This window comes from Oncorhynchus nerka, linkage group LG18 (genome assembly GCF_034236695.1).
Source record: "Oncorhynchus nerka isolate Pitt River linkage group LG18, Oner_Uvic_2.0, whole genome shotgun sequence".
NCBI classification, from domain to species: Eukaryota; Metazoa; Chordata; class Actinopteri; order Salmoniformes; family Salmonidae; genus Oncorhynchus; species Oncorhynchus nerka.
In genome coordinates this window covers 21,232,331-21,246,611 of record NC_088413.1, presented here as the reverse complement: position 1 = coordinate 21,246,611, position 14,281 = coordinate 21,232,331, and the positions used below count along the sequence as shown (strand labels likewise).

General features: G+C 42.4%; 1 protein-coding gene across 3 annotated transcripts in view; it reads left to right on the top strand.

Annotated features, from left to right (window-relative positions):
- Positions 1-14,281, top strand: part of LOC115120570 (microtubule-associated tumor suppressor candidate 2 homolog) — a 105,209-nt gene that overhangs the window by 46,536 nt on the left and 44,392 nt on the right. For all 3 annotated transcript variants that reach the window (XM_065003733.1, XM_065003735.1, XM_065003734.1), the window contains exons 5-6: positions 1,421-1,681; positions 3,520-3,627. In XM_065003733.1, coding sequence (XP_064859805.1) covers positions 1,421-1,681; positions 3,520-3,627 — 369 coding nt within the window. The remainder of the gene's footprint in view (positions 1-1,420; positions 1,682-3,519; positions 3,628-14,281) is intronic.

Below are 14,281 nucleotides of genomic sequence, written 5' to 3'. Positions count from 1 at the left end.
GGGTCAATGGTTGTCTTTGTTCACTACAGTACAGCCACCACTCTGTTGAAGAGAAAGAAGAGGGGGGTGGGGAGGAGGGGGAAGGGGGATGTTCAAGAGAGATGAAGACATGGATGAGACCTGCTGTAGGAATTCCTTTAGTGACAGAACAGTAGAGAAAAAAGAAACACCTTCCTTCCTTCTCGCTCTCCTCTCCATCGCTCTCTTCTCCATCGCTCTCATGCACTCTCTCACTCTTCTCACACTCGCTCTCTCTCCACACTTTAACACGCGCTCTCTCTCTCTCACTCTCACACTGCAATGACTCAGCGCCGAAGGTAGAAGACCTATGGCTACTGTTGGATGAGCAGGTTGTCATGGTGATCGGATGACGACCAAGATACAGTTGCTATGGCTTTGCGCCTCTGTTTACAGAGGAACTAATCACACACACACAGTGATCACACAAATCAATCTACCATTGCGCCTTAACTCCATCAACATACTGGTTTCCCGTTGCTCTGATTGTGCTGCAGACGGCTGCCCTAATGCAGATGATGTTGTTTATGCAGCGTTTTGAGACATTTGTAATCAGTAGTCTGATGATTGTAATCATCTAGATAATTAGGACCAGAGATTATTCCCCTTTTTGGTAGGGAATCGGCGTTATGTGCATTTAGCTTAATGAGGGGAATTATGCCATGTAAACAGCGTTTTTCTTTCTTACGTTTGGGCTGTGAGAGGTTCGCTATCTGCCCACACAGACGGGCTGTGAGAGGTTCGCTATCTGCCCACACAGACGGGCTGTGAGAGGTTCGCTATCTGCCCACACAGACGGGCTGTGAGAGGTTCGCTATCTGCCCACACAGACGTGCTGTGAGAGGTTTGCTATCTGCCCACACAGACGGGCTGTGAGAGGTTCGCTATCTGCCCACACAGACGGGCTGTGAGAGGTTCGCTATCTGCCCACACAGACGGGCTGTGAGAGGTTCGCTATCTGCCCACACAGACGGGCTGTGAGAGGTTCGCTATCTGCCCACACAGACGGGCTGTGAGAGGTTCGCTATCTGCCCACACAGACGGGCTGTGAGAGGTTCGCTATCTGCCCACACAGACGTATTCACAACGGAGACCATTTCAGTTATGATACAGTAGAACTATCATCTTTCAGTATTGACGTATGGAACGGCGTTTGGGTCTTTCCGTGTCTAAAAAGATACACGTCAAATAACACGATTCTATTATAGAATGTTGTGTGTGCTGGAGTTACACGTGCGAGCCAATCATCTTTCACTATTGAACAACTCAAACTAAACCCAATGTAGTTGAGTGAGGTTTGAATGAGTTTGTCTATTTCCAAGTGGTTAATAGACTATATTTGTATTAGTTAATTCTTAATTCTAGTATTAACTGTCATCATCCCTGTCTTTCTCTGTCCTAGTCCCAGCTCCAGTGGTGGGGGGCTGTAAGCCAGATGAGAGGCCCAGCCAGCCTACAGCTCCAGTGGTGGGGGGCTGTAAGCCAGATGAGAGGCCCAGCCAGCCTACAGCTCCAGTGGTGGGGGGCTGTAAGCCAGATGAGAGGCCCAGCCAGCCTACAGCTCCAGGGGGAACCCAGGGGTCGATTAAGGCCCCCACCACTACCAGGCCACTGGGGTTCCGAACCAGAGCCCCCTCACTACCAGGGAGAAGCACTGCAACAGGTGAACACACACACACACACACACACACACAATACTTTCACATATCCTTGCTGTATGCTTACTTTCACTCACTAACCTTTTGATTTTGAAGCCTCTCCCTTTAAGTGTGATGGTCTAAGCATAGTTAGCCTTTAAACAGACGTGTCTAAACATGCTCACCACCACTAGCCAGTTTCACTAATGAGTCAGTTTCCCTCTCTGTGATGTGTTTCTCTGATCAGGATCAGATGGACTAGTTTTATTTAACCCAGATGGTGATGTCTCCTCTGGTGCTTTTGATTTGCACACCACACCCTCTCCTTGACTTGAATATCTTTTAGCTAAAACATGGACATATTTGTGTTCAAATGGGTTGGTTTCTTCTGATTAGACCCAATGTGTTGTTCCAACAGAACCACATAGATTGGAATATTACCGAACCAGGATTGTATTACCAACCAACCTCCGTCCCAGTGTGTCTCAATGATTGATTACACAACGGGTGGGTCTAATCCTGAATGATGATTGGTTCATTTATACACTTTATCTCCACTATAATGTGTGTCAATGAATATAGCGCTCCCTTATATTGGTTAGATAGAATCTCTGTTTATTTCTGTGGCCTCTGGAAGTGCCCACAGGATATGAGTAATATTAGCTTGGGGTAGATGGAGTACAGTACATCTGCTGTAGCGACGTCATGTTGCCATGGCAGCAGTGACCACTGACAGTTAATGGATACAGTAGTCGGTATGTTAGTTGATTTTTTTCCCCCTGTGGATTTCTGCTTGGTTGAAGTGTAAACATATGAGGACCAATATTTTTTATTCCATTGTATCTAGGTCAGTCTGATTTTTCTCATTGGTTTCAAATGTCTTAATTCAACTATAACTTATGAGGACACACACTCTCTCTTTCTCTCACACACACACTGCAATGACTCACCGCCGAGGTAGAACACTCAATTCCCACAAATATCTATTCCTTGTGTCCCACTATATTGTAAAATACCAAACCATATAAAGGGGATACCTAGTCAGTTGTACAACTGAATGCCTTCAACTGAAATGTGTCTTCAGCGTTTAACCCAACCCCTCTGAATCAGAGAGGTGCGGGGGACTGCCATAATTGACATCCACATCTTCGGCCCCCGGGAACAGCGGGTTAACTGCCTTGCTCAGGGGCAGAACGACAGATTTTTACCTTGTCAGCTCGGGGATTCAATCCAGCAACCTTTCGGTTACTGGCCCAACGGTCTAACCACTAGGCTACCTGCATATCAACAGACTAGCTGATTTGTGATTATCTAACTATATCTTATTTCTAAAATTTCTAAACTGTTTTAACATAATCGTTTTCCAACCCTGTGGCTCAAATGACCCATCATCCTCCGATTCCCATTGAGTAGGGCCCAGTTATCGATCTGGATATTCTCAATCGGATAGGATTGAATGCATAGAAATAGAATTAATAGAACGGGAGTCCTCATACTACTACAGGGCTTGTACCCTGTAGTAGTAGGTGGACACAGGGGCTTGTACCCTGTAGTAGTAGGTGGACACAGGGGCTTGTACCCTGTAGTAGTAGGTGGACACAGGGGCTTGTACCCTGTAGTAGTAGGTGGACACAGGGGCTTGTACCCTGTAGTAGTAGGTGGACACAGGGGCTTGTACCCTGTAGTAGTAGGTGGACACAGGGGCTAAATCTCTGCGCTCTCCTTTAAGACCCAAGCTCCACTACTACACAGATACTACTTCATAAAACCACACGAGCCCTATAACCTGGTAGTCTCTGCTACAAGGCTGCAGTTAGGTTTAGTCTCTCTGTTGACATGGTGTTTCACTATTTCTCTACCATAGGGCTGAAGACTCCAGCGGTGACCAGCCAGGTAGCAGGCAAGCAGGCCCAGAACCCCCTTCAGAGGGCCGGCTCGGCCAGATTCAACCGCCCCGCAGCTGCTGCCACAGGTAAGAGTTCTGTTTGAACGTTTTGGTGTTGGGTTTGGGTTTTGTGCCTGGGTTCAGTCTGCTTGTGTTTAGTGTTTTTCTATGCAACGGTTAGGGTTGCTTAGAAGGCACTAGAACCAAGGATCTTGAAGTATATTTAAACAATAAGGCCCGAGGGGGTGTTGTATATGGCCAATATACCACGGTAGGGTGCCTGGACATCGCCCTTAGCCATGGTATGTTGGCCATATATCACAAACCCCTGATGTGCCTTATTGCTGTTTATAAACTGGTTACCAACGTAATTAGAACAGTAAAAAAAACTGTTTTATCATATCCGTTGTATACGGTCTTATATACAACGGCTGTCAGCCAATCAGCATTCAGGGCTCGAACCACCCAGTTTATAATTTATTATAGTGTCTCTGAAAAAGAGACTTGAGGGCAATATGATTCTCACCCATACAGGTGTCATGGTTATTGTTGAATTGTGAGCAAACCTCCACAAACCAGTTATACTTTAGCACCCACACCACAGGAGAGTGTAGGCCCCCAGTTACCATGGTAGCGCTCCAGCGTCATCACACACTGGATTTGTGTAAAACTAGACTTGGAACATTCCCGGCCTCAACCGTTTAGGGTTTTCAGCCATGCATTTTCCTTAAATGTCAGAAGGATCCATGACAGCTTATTTAGAAAAATGTTTGTGTCCGAATGGCCTCAATATACAGTATGAAAGTGATGAGTCATTTTCCAGGAAGTAGCCTTGAAGTTTTTTTACTTTCGTTTTTGAAGTTTTGTAAACTTTTAAAATGGTCTTCAGTGCAAAAACTTTATTACAGGCATCTGGCAGAAGTAAATTCATCCACAAACACAGCTTTAATTGTATATACAGTACCGGTCAAAAGTTTGGACACACCTACTCATTCAAGGGTTTTTCTTTATTTGTACTATTTTATACATTGTAGAATAAAAATGAAGACATCAAAACGACGAAATTACACATGGAATCATGTAGTAACCAACATTTTTTTAAACAAATGTATTTTAGATTCTTCAAAGTAGCCTCACTATGCCTTGATGACAGCTTTGCACACTCTTGGCATTCTGTCAACCAGCTTCACCTGGAATGCTTTTGCAATAGTTTTGAAGGAGTTGCCACATGTTGAGCACTTGTTGGCTGCTTTTCCTTCACTCTGTGGTCTAACTCGTCCCTAACCATCTCAATTAGTTTGAGGTTGGATGATTATGGAGGCCAGCTCATCTGATGCAGCACTCCATCACTCTCCTTCTTGGTCAAATAGCCCTTACACAGCCTGGAGGTGTGTTGGGTCAATGTCCTGTTGAAAAACCAATGATAGTCCCACTAAGCGCAAACCAGATGGGATGGCGTATCGCTGCAGAATGCTGTAGTAGCCACGCTGGTTGTGTGCCTTGAATTCTAAATAAATCACAGACAGTGTCACCAGCAAAGCACCATCACACCTCCTCCTTCATGCTTCATGGTGGGAACCACACATGCAGAGATCATCCGTTCACCTACTCTGCATCTCAGAAAGACATGGCAGTTGGAACCAAAAATCTCCCATTTGGACTCATCAGACCAAAGGACAGATTTCTTCCAGTCTAATGTCCATTGCTCATGTTTCTCGGTCCAAGCAAGTCTCTTATTATTGGTGTCCTTTAGTAGTGGTTTCTTTCTGGCAATTTGATCATGAAGGCCTGACTCACACAGTCTCCTCTGAACAGTTGATGTTGAGATGTCTGTTACTTGAACTCTGTGAAGCATTTATTTGGGCTGCAATTTCAGAGGCTGGTAACTGTAATAAACGTATCCTCTGCAGCACAGGTACCTCTGGGTCTTCCTTTCCTGTGGCGGTCCTCATGAGAGGCAGTTTCATCATAGCGCTTGATGGTTTTTGCGACTGTACTTGAAGAAAATGTCAAAGTTCTTGACATTTTCCGCATTGACTGACCTTCATGTCTTAAAGTAATGATGGACTGTCGTTTCCCTTTGCTTATCTGAGCTGTTCTTCCCATAATACGGACTTGGTCTTTTACCAAACAGGGCTGTCTTCTGTATACCACCCCTACCTTGTCACTACACAACTGATTGGCTCAAACGCATTAAGAAGGAAAGAAATTCTACAAATGAACTTTTAACAAGGTACACCTGTTAATTGAAACGCATTCCAGGTGACTACCTCATGAAGCTGGTTGAGAGAATGCCAAGCGTGTGCAAAGCTGTCAACAAGGCAAAGGGTGGAAAAGTATAGAATATGTATATATTTTTGTTTAAACTCTACAGGACCGGTGTGTCCCTCACGGGATGGTTAAGCTAATGTGATTAGCATGAGGTTATACGTTACATGAACATTTCCCAGGACAGACCTATCTGATATGGGCAGAAAGCTTTAAATTCTTGTTCATCTAACTGCACTGTCCAATTTACAGTAGCTATTACAGTGAAAGAATACCATGCTATTGTTTGAGGAGAGTTCACAATTATGAACTTGAAAATGTATTAATGAACCATTTGGGCAGTCTTGAACAGATATGCAATTGTTCATTGGATCAGTCTAAAACTGTGCACATACACTGCTGTCATCTAGTGGCCAAAGTATAAATTAAACCTGGGCTGGAATAATACATTATGGCCTTTTTCTTGCATTTCAAATATGATGGTTAAAAAAAATTAAACACGTGTTTTTTTTCTTTGTATTATCTTTTACCAGATCTAGTGCGTTGTTCTTCTACATTCATTTCACATTTCCACAAACTTCAAAGTGTTTCCTTTCAAATGGTATCAAGAAAATGCTTGCTTCAGGTCCTGAGCTACAAGCTGTTAGATTTGGGTATGTCATTTTAGGGGCAAATTGGGGAAAAAAAGGGATGGATCCTTAAGAGGTTTTTTAACACTTGTTTGGTAACTACATGATTCCATATGTGTTATTTCATAGTGTTGATGTCTTCACTATTATTCTATATTGTATAAAATAGTCCAAAGAAAGAAAAACCCTGGAATGAGTAGGTGTTTCCAAACTTTTGACTGGTACTGTATATATCTTAAATGACCTAGTTTTCATGAATTTGATGATATAATCAAGCAAGCACATTCAAAAGATTAGGGGACAGGAACAGGAAGTATGACGTAGGACGATATTACTTGCACGTTGTATCAGTGCACTTCCCTTGACCAGTGTTGTCAAAAGTGTTGCAATGTTGTTATATCACAGATGGCTGACTGAATAATTCTAGCTCAATATACAGTATAATCCCAAAGTGTTTTTATAACTATGAACTAACTTTTCACCTCATTTCATTTCACTGAAGCAGTGGTGTGAAGTACTTTTAAGTAAAAAAAACTTTAAAGTATTACATAAGAATTATTTTGGTACCGGTACTTTATGGTTAACATATTTGAAAACTATTACTTTTACTTCACTACAGTTCTAAAGAAAATAATGTACTTTGTACTCCATGCATTTTCCCTGACACCCAGAAGTACTTGTTACATTTTGAATGCTTAGCAGGACAGGAAAATAGTCCAATTCTCACACTTATTAAGAGAACATCCCTGGTCATCCCTAAAACCTGATCTGGCAGATTCACTAAACACAAATGCTTTGTTTGTAAATTGTGTCGGAGTGTTGGTGTGCCCCTGGCTATCCTTAAAAAGAAAAATAGAAAACTTTTACTTTTGGTACTTAAGTACATTTCAGCAATTACATTTACATTTGATTCTTAAGTATATTTAAAACCAAATACATTTAGACTTTTACTCAAGTAGTATTTTACTGGGTGACTTTCACTTTTACTTGAGGCATTTTCTATTAAGGTATATTTACTTTTACTCAAGAATTGGATACTTTTTCCACCACTGGTTTTAAGTCACTGTGTTTAGTTCAAAGGTTTTCTATTTAAAACACATTTATGGACTTCTGTAGCCTAATTGGGGAGACAAGAGGGAGAAGAATGTAAAAACGTGTTAGCGATTTGGAAAGCATTCCCATGTGTGTGTGGGTCATTAGGAGCGTTTGGGTTGTGCGTTCTGGCTGACTAGCTCGGAGCTCACAAGCTCGTGACAAGGGTAAACAAACACACAAAGAATGGTGTCCCGAACACTTCCTGTCATTAAAGGGATACAGGGGACTGATGGAAATCACTTGGAGTGAAACTAGGCTAAACTGTTGCCTCTGTCACACACACACCCTGTGTGCGCGCATGGTTAAACAGCCCTGTTGTATCCAGGCTTGTCACAGATGACCGCCGGCCACGTCAACAGTGCCCTGGCGTCGCTACAAATACTTCTTACCTTTGACTGCATTGTTGTGGACATGTGCTCTAATGTGGCGATTCCCATCTGTTTTAACTGGCAGGTTGGCACCGTGTGGTGAGTCAGGAGGAGAATAGGGCAGTCGTTTGAGTCCAATGTAATGTGTTGACACGAGGGCCATTCGTCCTGCGATCTCTACTGTTGGCTGTTGGCAATAATGCCACTACTAAGGACATGTGGTCCGAACGTGCTCCTATCAACAGGTCTCAGATTCGTTTTTGTTGCTCAGCTCATAAGAGTTGAGGTTAGATTTGGGTTTGCGATTGCGATTCCTGATCCCAAATCAGTCTTTTAAAAAGCAGAAAGTACAGTGTTTTTAGTTAACATATTTAGGCCATCTCACAGAGGCTTTGAATTATGGATGTGTTCCTGGAGGCCTGGTCAAGCATGGGTCTGTGGTTAGTCCCCTCCCCCAGCCTGGGCTGGTCTTGATTGGGCTAGGCCTCGGCGCCTGGCTGCCTCTCTGCTGCGGTTGCGTCAGGAACTCCCATTGGGGGTTTGTGGGGAGCCACCAGTTGCAGACATGCTGTCACCCCCGTCGGCATACCACACACACACACACAGTATTGCGCACACACACACAGTATTGCGCACACACACACACAGTATTGCGCACACACACACACACAGTATTGCACACAAACAGTACACACACACACAGTATTGCACACAAACAGTACACACACACACACAGTATTGCACACAAACAGTACACACACACACACACAAAAACAATGGCTTTACAGGACAGCGGTTACAATGGCTGTTGAAGCTGTCTGGCAAGATGCCTGTTTACAGTTTTCTTTTACAAGACAGACTTTATTCATTTTGTTGCCCCCTGCCTAAGTTTAGATATTGGATCAGTGCAGCGCTGCTATGGGACTATTTATACTTCAGGCCTCAGTTGTACTTGAGTTGTCTTGCCTTGTAGCTCAGGACATATTTCCCAAGTGGGACTCTTACATGAAGTGACCACTTGGAGATTCTTCGAGTCTCATTTGTCAAACTAAAATATTGTTTTTGTTAGTTCTGTCACATTGTTGGATACAGGACCATGCATTTCAGGGGTGTCATTTTAGTGAAACTTAGTGACAAGGAGCTTATTTTACTGCCTTCCCTTCCGCTCTGAGGCGTCTGCATGGTCCTAAAGTCAGACTGCTCAGAGGTGGCACCACAGGTCCCAGAGTGGTGTGGTACGTAGTTTTTCCTGATCTGGTAGCCTAACCAGGTGAAACTCTGGACCTTTTACAGTATGACGTGATTAATATGTTGTAAAAAGGATTCATATGGAACCAGAGTATTTCTAATCAGGTCACAGGGTTTTAAAACCTACCTGGAAAACTCCTGGCCTCGAGGAGGAGGATAAACCCTGTCAAACTTCAGCAACTTTGTACTTATGAATTATATGTAAAAGCAGAACTATTGGTTTCCTATACACCGACACAGAGAAGCAACATGATTGGACAATAAAACTCACAGGGCTGAGCTTGCTTTATGCAGGTTGCATATAGTCTGCGCTATGCAACTGTAGGTCTAATTTACAAACCAGTCTGAGTGTCAACTACTGTGTTTATTGATTCATTCCACTTAATCATTTTGGATTGGAAAAGGTCTACATAGCCTAGTCAGACCAAATTTGAATATAAACCAAATTTGATCCCATTCACATTTCCTCACAAACAAATGGGCTATAAATACACAATGTTACCGCTTCGTCTACCCTGGCCAGAGGAACCGGGTGCATAGTAGGCTACACGACGCAGCTGTTATTGTTAGTAGCCTAGTCTACAGTTGATCAGACTGAAAAAGAGTCTGATTTCCATGCAATACAGCATGTCAGATGGCTGGTGTTTAGGCTGCTACATTGATGTAAGAGTTTTTGCTTGTGTGGGAAGTGATGGGTTATCACGCTTGCTAAATACCAGAGGAGAGTAGAGAGAGCCCCTTGAGCTTTGTGCGCTGTGCTCGACCCGTGCGACCTGCGATTTCTGTGAATCTGATTGGTTGAGACACGCAAAGCGCTGTAGCGCAACTCCGATATGAAGGACGAAGACATTATGTGTGTTGAGTTCGACAAATCACGAGGCAAATGGGTCTAAAAACAGCACTTTTCTATTAAACTCTACCGAACAAACATATGAATGCAACATGTTGTTTTGGTCCCATGGAAGGATTTTAGTACCCATTTTAAATTGTTGGTGTTGAGCTCGGGTATGGCCATACCCAACTGCCGTCTATCTCGCACCTCTCTCTCTCTCTTTCCATCTCTCCCTCACTCACTCACACAGATTTCTCTCTGGAGTGACCTTGTCCCTGTAAACCACGGCTGCCTCGGAGGAGAGGAGAGGGGGGTGTGGAGGGGAGAGGGGTGTTACAAACCCATTAACTAGCCTACTAATATTGTTGCATTGGTTAAGTCTAGGGGTCTTTGGCCTCGTTACATGGTCTGTAACCTGACTCATTATGTCTAGGGGTCTTAGTTACATGGTCTGTAACCTGACTCATTATGTCTAGGGGTCTTAGTTATAGTTACATGGTCTGTAACCTGACTCATTATGTCTAGGGGTCTTAGTTATAGTTACATGGTCTGTAACCTGACTCATTATGTCTAGGGGTCTTAGTTATAGTTACATGGTCTGTAACCTGACTCATTATGTCTAGGGGTCTTAGTTATAGTTACATGGTCTGTAACCTGACTCATTATGTCTAGGGGTCCTAGGTCTAGTTACATGGTCTGTAACCTGACTCATTATGTCTAGGGGTCTTAGTTATAGTTACATGGTCTGTAACCTGACTCATTATGTCTAGGGGTCTTAGTTATAGTTACATGGTCTGTAACCTGACTCATTATGTCTAGGGGTCTTAGTTATAGTTACATGGTCTGTAACCTGACTCATTATGTCTAGGGTCTTAGTTATAGTTACATGGTCTGTAACCTGACTCATTATGTCTAGGGGTCTTAGTTATAGTTACATGGTCTGTAACCTGACTCATTATGTCTAGGGGTCTTAGTTATAGTTACATGGTCTGTAACCTGACTCATTATGTCTAGGGGTCTTAGTTACATGGTCTGTAACCTGACTCATTATGTCTAGGGGTCTTAGTTATGTCTAGGGGTCTTAGTTACATGGTCTGTAACCTGACTCATTATGTCTAGGGGTCTTAGTTATAGTTACATGGTCTGTAACCTGACTCATTATGTCTAGGGGTCTTAGTTATAGTTACATGGTCTGTAACCTGACTCATTATGTCTAGGGGTCATGGTCTGTAACCTGACTCATTATGTCTAGGGGTCTTAGTTACATGGTCTGTAACCTGACTCATTATGTCTAGGGGTCTTAGTTATAGTTACATGGTCTGTAACCTGACTCATTATGTCTAGGGGTCTTAGTTATAGTTACATGGTCTGTAACCTGACTCATTATGTCTAGGGGTCTTAGTTATAGTTACATGGTCTGTAACCTGACTCATTATGTCTAGGGGTCTTAGTTATAGTTACATGGTCTGTAACCTGACTCATTATGTCTAGGGGTCTTAGTTATAGTTACATGGTCTGTAACCTGACTCATTATGTCTAGGGGTCTTAGTTATAGTTACATGGTCTGTAACCTGACTCATTATGTCTAGGGGTCTTAGTTATGGTCTGTAACCTGTTACATGGTCTGTAACCTGACTCATTATGTCTAGGGGTCTTAGTTATAGTTACATGGTCTGTAACCTGACTCATTATGTCTAGGGGTCTTAGTTATAGTTACATGGTCTGTAACCTGACTCATTATGTCTAGGGGTCTTAGTTACATGGTCTGTAACCTGTCTATCTTAGGGTAACCTGACTCATTATGTCTAGGGGTCTTAGTTATGGTCTGTAACCTGACTCATTATGTCATGGTCTGTAACCTGACTCATTATGTCTAGGGGTCTTAGTTATAGTTACATGGTCTGTAACCTGACTCATTATGTCTAGGGGTCTTAGTTATAGTTACATGGTCTGTAACCTGACTCATTATGTCTAGGGGTCTTAGTTATAGTTACATGGTCTGTAACCTGACTCATTATGTCTAGGGGTCTTAGTTATAGTTACATGGTCTGTAACCTGACTCATTATGTCTAGGGGTCTTAGTTATAGTTACATGGTCTGTAACCTGACTCATTATGTCTAGGGGTCTTAGTTATAGTTACATGGTCTGTAACCTGACTCATTATGTCTAGGGGTTACATGGTCTGTAACCTGACTCATTATGTCTAGGGGTCTTAGTTATAGTTACATGGTCTGTAACCTGACTCATTATGTCTAGGGGTCTTAGTTATAGTTACATGGTCTGTAACCTGACTCATTATGTCTAGGGGTCTTAGTTATAGTTACATGGTCTGTAACCTGACTCATTATGTCTAGGGGTCTTAGTTATAGTTACATGGTCTGTAACCTGACTCATTATGTCTAGGGGTCTTAGTTATGTCTAGTTACATGGTCTGTAACCTGACTCATTATGTCTCAACCTTATTATGTCTAGGGGTCTTAGTTATAGTTACATGGTCTGTAACCTGACTCATTATGTCTAGGGGTCTTAGTTATAGTTACATGGTCTGTAACCTGACTCATTATGTCTAGGGGTCTTAGTTATAGTTACATGGTCTGTAACCTGACTCATTATGTCTAGGGGTCTTAGTTATAGTTACATGGTCTGTAACCTGACTCATTATGTCTAGGGGTCTTAGTTACATAGTTACATGGTCTGTAACCTGACTCATTATGTCTAGGGGTCATAGTTACATGGTCTGTAACCTGACTCATTATGTCTAGGGGTCTTAGTTAGTTACATGGTCTGTAACCTGACTCATTATGTCTGGGGTCTTAGTTATAGTTACATGGTCTGTAACCTGACTCATTATGTCTAGGGGTCTTAGTTATAGTTACATGGTCTGTAACCTGACTCATTATGTCTAGGGGTCTTAGTTATAGTTACATGGTCTGTAACCTGACTCATTATGTCTAGGGGTCTTAGTTACATGGTCTGTAACCTGGGGGTCTTAGTTATAGTTACATGGTCTGTAACCTGACTCATTATGTCTAGGGGTCTTAGTTATAGTTACATGGTCTGTAACCTGACTCATTATGTCTAGGGGGTCTTAGTTCATTATGTCTAGGGGTCTTAGTTACATGGTCTGTAACCTGACTCATTATGTCTAGGGGTCTTAGTTATAGTTACATGGTCTGTAACCTGACTCATTATGTCTAGGGGTCTTAGTTATCTTAGTTACATGGTCTGTAACCTGACTCATTATGTCTAGGGGTCTTAGTTATAGTTACATGGTCTGTAACCTGACTCATTATGTCTAGGGGTCTTAGTTATAGTTACATGGTCTGTAACCTGACTCATTATGTCTAGGGGTCTTAGTTATAGTTACATGGTCTGTAACCTGACTCATTATGTCTAGGGGTCTTAGTTATGGTCTGTAGTTACATGGTCTGTAACCTGACTCATTATGTCTAGGGGTCTTAGTTATAGTTACATGGTCTGTAACCTGACTCATTATGTCTAGGGGTCTTATGTTAGTTACATGGTCTGTAACCTGACTCATTATGTCTAGGGGTCTTAGTTATAGTTACATGGTCTGTAACCTGACTCATTATGTCTAGGGGTCTTAGTTATAGTTACATGGTCTGTAACCTGACTCATTATGTCTAGGGGTCTTAGTTATAGTTACATGGTCTGTAACCTGACTCATTATGTCTAGGGGTCTTAGTTATAGTTACATGGTCTGTAACCTGACTCATTATGTCTAGGGGTCTTAGTTATAGTTACATGGTCTGTAACCTGACTCATTATGTCTAGGGGTCTTAGTTATAGTTACATGGTCTGTAACCTGACTCATTATGTCTTAGGGTCTGTAACCTGACTCATTATGTCTAGGGGTCTTAGTTACATGGTCTGTAACCTGACTCATTATGTCTAGGGGTCTTAGTTATAGTTACATGGTCTGTAACCTGACTCATTATGTCTAGGGGTCTTAGTTATAGTTACATCTGTAACCTGACTCATTATGTCTAGGGGTCTTAGTTATATGGTCTGTAACCTGACTCATTATGTCTAGGGGTCTTAGTTATAGTTACATGGTCTGTAACCTGACTCATTATGTCTAGGGGTCTTAGTTATAGTTACATACTCATTATGTCTAGGGGTCTTAGTTATAGTTACATGGTCTGTAACCTGACTCATTATGTCTAGGGGTCTTAGTTATAGTTACATGGTCTGTAACCTGACTCATTATGTCTAGGGGTCTTAGTTATAGTTACATGGTCTGTAACCTGACTCATTATGTCTAGGGGTCTTAGTTATA